The sequence below is a fragment of the Microtus ochrogaster genome, linkage group LG8 (genome assembly GCF_000317375.1).
Source record: "Microtus ochrogaster isolate Prairie Vole_2 linkage group LG8, MicOch1.0, whole genome shotgun sequence".
In the NCBI taxonomy this organism is placed as follows: Eukaryota; Metazoa; Chordata; class Mammalia; order Rodentia; family Cricetidae; genus Microtus; species Microtus ochrogaster.
In genome coordinates this window covers 12,747,360-12,751,550 of record NC_022033.1, presented here as the reverse complement: position 1 = coordinate 12,751,550, position 4,191 = coordinate 12,747,360, and the positions used below count along the sequence as shown (strand labels likewise).

Sequence of the window (4,191 nt, the reverse complement as noted above, 5' to 3'; positions counted from 1 at the left end):
AAATAAATAAATAAATGAAAGTATCAATTCTTCTAAAAAAAAGAAGAAGAAGAAAAAGAAAAAGAAGAGGAAGATGAAAGCCATTCCGACGTCAGACATCAGCCACTATATGCACCTGCATGGGTGAGTGCACAAGAGTGTGTGCACATATGAGTTAGCATGCGCGTGTGCATGCACACACATGCATGCACGAACACACACATACTTTGCAGCATAGAATGGGCTATACAGCTAGGCCAGCTAACAAGCCCTTCCCTGGAAAAAACCTCACTGAGCCAGTCCAGAAGTCAGATGTTGACATATTCCTTTTTCCTAGAGCAGCGCTGTTCACAGAACTTTCTGGGTTGGCAGAGATCTGTGCATCTTGCTTTATGGTATCCTCAGGTCCACATGGTTGGTAATGTGGGATTAAGGACAGAAGGGAAACCTAAGGCACACGGTGACCTGCAGAGCCTGGATACAACAGATCTCACTGTGCTGTGAAAGTTAACTAGCACCCACCTGATGACCAGGTGACACCGTTTCCTAGAGACTTGGGGAGCCTTGGTGTCCCCCAAAGCCACACTAGTTACCCCCTTTTTATTTGCAAAGGTCACTCAGCTGAGCTGGTCACTTACCTGGTATCTCCTTGTGACCATGTGCTTATTCATATGGAAACCAAAGAGAAAAGCAGCCTATACTTAAGGCAAGGCCCTAAACTTTCGGGACAAAACCCAGACCAGCCCCCAAGAATGCCAGCTCCAGTGCTCACCCTCCCTCATCTGAGGACACACTCTTAAAACCAACGCCAGCTGGGGGGTTGGGGGGAGGATGGCACATGCCTTTAATCCCAGCACCCGGGAGGCAGAGGCAGGCGGTCTATGAGTTTGAAGCCAGCCTGGTGTACAGAGCAACCAGGAGTCAGGGCTACACAGAGAAACCCTGTCTTGAAAAACCAATAAATAAATAAATAAGGCGCTAGGCTGGGACGTAGCCCAGTTGTTGGTGTTTGGTTAGGAGGCCTGACACCCTGGTCCTGTCACTAGCACAGCATGAAGTAGATGTGGTGGTGCACACCTATAATCTGACACTCGGGAATTGGAAGCAGAGGATTAGAAGCTCAAAGTCATCCTCTGCTACATACCAAGTTCAAGGTCAGCCTGGGCTACATTCGACCTGTCTCAAAAAATATCAAACCAAAATATCGATCAGCTCCCCTTCAGACTAACTGGCACGCCTTTGTCCTTATCATGTTTCCACAGGACTGTGACCAGATCCATGTGGATGATGTCTCGTCTGATGACAATGGCCAGGATTTAAGGTAAGGATTTGGGGAGTCTAGCCAAGCATGGCTGCTCATGCTTTTAATTTTAGCACTCAGGAGGCAGAGGCAGGAGGATCTCTATGAGTTTGAGACCAGCCTTGGTCTGCATCATGAGTTACAGGACAGCCAGGGCTATGTCGAGAGATCTTGTCTAATTTAGGGAGTCAAAACTTCTTCTGGGGGCTGGAGAGATGGCTCAGTGGTTAAGAGCATTGCCTGCTCTTCCAAAGGTCCTGAGTTCAATTCCCAGCAACCATGTGGTGGCTCACAACCATCTGTAAAGAGGTCTGGCGCCCTCTTCTGGCCTTCAGGCATACAGACAGAATATTGTATACATAATAAATAAATAAATAAATAAATAAATAAATAAATAAATAAATAAATAAATATTTTTTTTAAAAAAACTTCTTCTGTGCTTGGGCATAGCTCAGCGATACAGTGTTTGCCCACTCTTGGGAGGCTAAGGCAGAAGGCTGGCAAGAACAAAGCCTACCTGGGCTGCAGAGTGAGTTCAAAGCCAGCCTGGGCAACCTAGCAAGATCCTGTCACAGTAAGTTAACAACAATAGAGACTAGGGCTATAACTCGGTGGTAGGATATATGCTTGACACTGGCTTAACTCCAGATGTGTTCACAGTAGCCGAAGAGAGAAATGGATGCTCTCATTGTCTATAGCAGAGACTGCCCCCAACTTCTGCTCCAAGCTGAGGAGTTCCCTCCCCACTTAGAGACCCCAGCACAAGTCAAACTGGATTCTTGGCTTTACCGCAAAAAGAATAAGCCAACATGGATTTTTTTAAATTAATTTTACTGTATGCGGGTATGTTCATCTGAGCATGCATGTGCGGGTATGTTCATCTGAGCATGCGTGTGTAGAGCCATAGGTTACATGTCCTCCTCTTCATTGTCCACTTTGTTTTAGTTTATTTCTGATACGGGATCTCTCAATAAACCTGAACTTACTATTTCGGCTAAGTCAACTGGCCAGCACTCCCAGGAGCCTCCTGTCTCTGCCTCTCAAGCACCCCCCAGCACTGAGGTCACAGGCCTCCATAAGATGCATTCTTCATGGGTGGTGAGAATCCAAACTCAGGTCCTCTTGCTTGCTCAGCAAGCAATTCACCCACTGAACCATCCCCTAGTCCCAGATTTTAAGCACAGAATTTGATAGACAGAGAGATGTTTAGGGAAAGAATAAGACGCAAAGGAGAGGCCATTTTATTGTCCTTACCATGAGATAGGTAGGCAAGTGGGTAGATAGATGATATATATAGATAGAGAAATAGTTGATAGCTAATAGATAGGTAGGTAGATGATAATGATAAATGATAGATGACTGATAAATGATGAATAGCTTGATACAGTGATACAGACAGATGATTGAAAACTGACTGATTTTATAATAGACATGATTGACAGATTAATTGAGGTTTGACAGATAGGTAGGTAGGTAGGTATGTAGGTAGGTAGATAGATAGCTGATAGATGGATAGATACCTGGTAGATAGATGATAAATGGTTATACATAATAGATTAGTGATTACTAGGTATTAGATGATAGATGACAGATAATGATTGGCTGAATGATAATAGAAAGATTGATGATTGATAGATTATAGATAGATGATCAAGAAATAGATGACTGACAGATGAAAGATACTAGGTGGTTAATACATGACTTGATTGATTGATTGATTGATTGATTGATTGATTGATTGATTGCAGAAAGACAGATGTTGACATCTGTGAGATCCTGTGACTGAGTTGGTTCGGGAGTATAATTTATAAGGTTTAAAGGTTAAGAAAAGCTCAAAATTTAAGTGAAGTTTAAAACTTAAGTAAAGATACACGAGCCAGTTTACTTATCCCTTTTATCTTCAAGACTTCCCTCTCGTAAGTGAATGCATTTGAGGCATGTTGTTTAGATTTTGGGATGAGGGAGGCGTGCCAATCCATTAAGGTCAGACTCAAGCTTATAGACACTCTGGCCCTCAGTGAGTACAGTTCACTGGTGCCTAAAATTCCATGGGACAATGATGGAGACTTCCTCAAGCTTGTCTACTGCGTGCAGGGGCGGCAGTAGTTCCCCAACAGAGTCTAGGGGTGCAGTCTGATGCCCAAAGACAGAAGCAAGAGCTTTGCTCGGCCCCAGCAAGCATGCAGCCATCTTTGAAATCTAATGAGAAACTGCCCCCTCTAGATCCACATCCAGGCACCCTGAGTGTATTCGTTCAGGGACCCATGGATACACCAAGGCCACCACAGGCCCAGGGACCTGGGTCTCCCCACACTAATGCCACCCCTCTCCTGTCTCTCCAGCACATACAACTTCTCCACTGATGGTTTCCACAGCACGGCACCAGGGGCCAGCTTGTGCCTGGGTACAGGTGTGCATGGCGGCGTGGACTGGATGAGGAAACTTGCCTTCCGCTACCGCCGGGTGAAGGAAATGTACAACACCTACCGCAACAACGTGGGTGGTGAGTGACACGGAAGACTGAGCTAGGTGCTCCTGGACCCTGCTGTGGACCAGGAAGATTTTGGAAGATTCTGGATGACTACAAGAATACCAGTGGGCTGTCTGGCTTGATGTGTATGTGTGTGTGTATGTGTGAGTGTGCTCACACACACTGTATTCATGGATGTGTACATAAGTGCATACAGGTACGTAATGTATATGTGCACATGGAAGCTGGTGTCTATTGTCTTCCTCAATCACTCCCCACCTTACTTTTTGAGACAGGGTCTCGCACAGAGCCTAGGCTTGCAATTAGGCTGGGCGAGCTGGCCAGCAAGCCCCAGGGGCCCTCTTGTCCCAGCCTATCTCACTGGGATTACAGGCTGGTACTTTTTATTTTTTTTTTTATTTTTTTTATTTTTTTTTATTTT

General features: G+C 45.1%; 1 protein-coding gene across 2 annotated transcripts in view; it reads left to right on the top strand.

Moving 5' to 3' along the window:
* Eya2 (EYA transcriptional coactivator and phosphatase 2) overlaps positions 1-4,191 on the top strand; it is a 154,634-nt gene that overhangs the window by 142,585 nt on the left and 7,858 nt on the right. For both annotated transcript variants that reach the window (XM_005362877.3, XM_026787031.1), the window contains 2 exons: positions 1,242-1,300; positions 3,622-3,782. In XM_005362877.3, the coding sequence (XP_005362934.1) occupies positions 1,242-1,300; positions 3,622-3,782 (220 nt within the window). The remainder of the gene's footprint in view (positions 1-1,241; positions 1,301-3,621; positions 3,783-4,191) is intronic.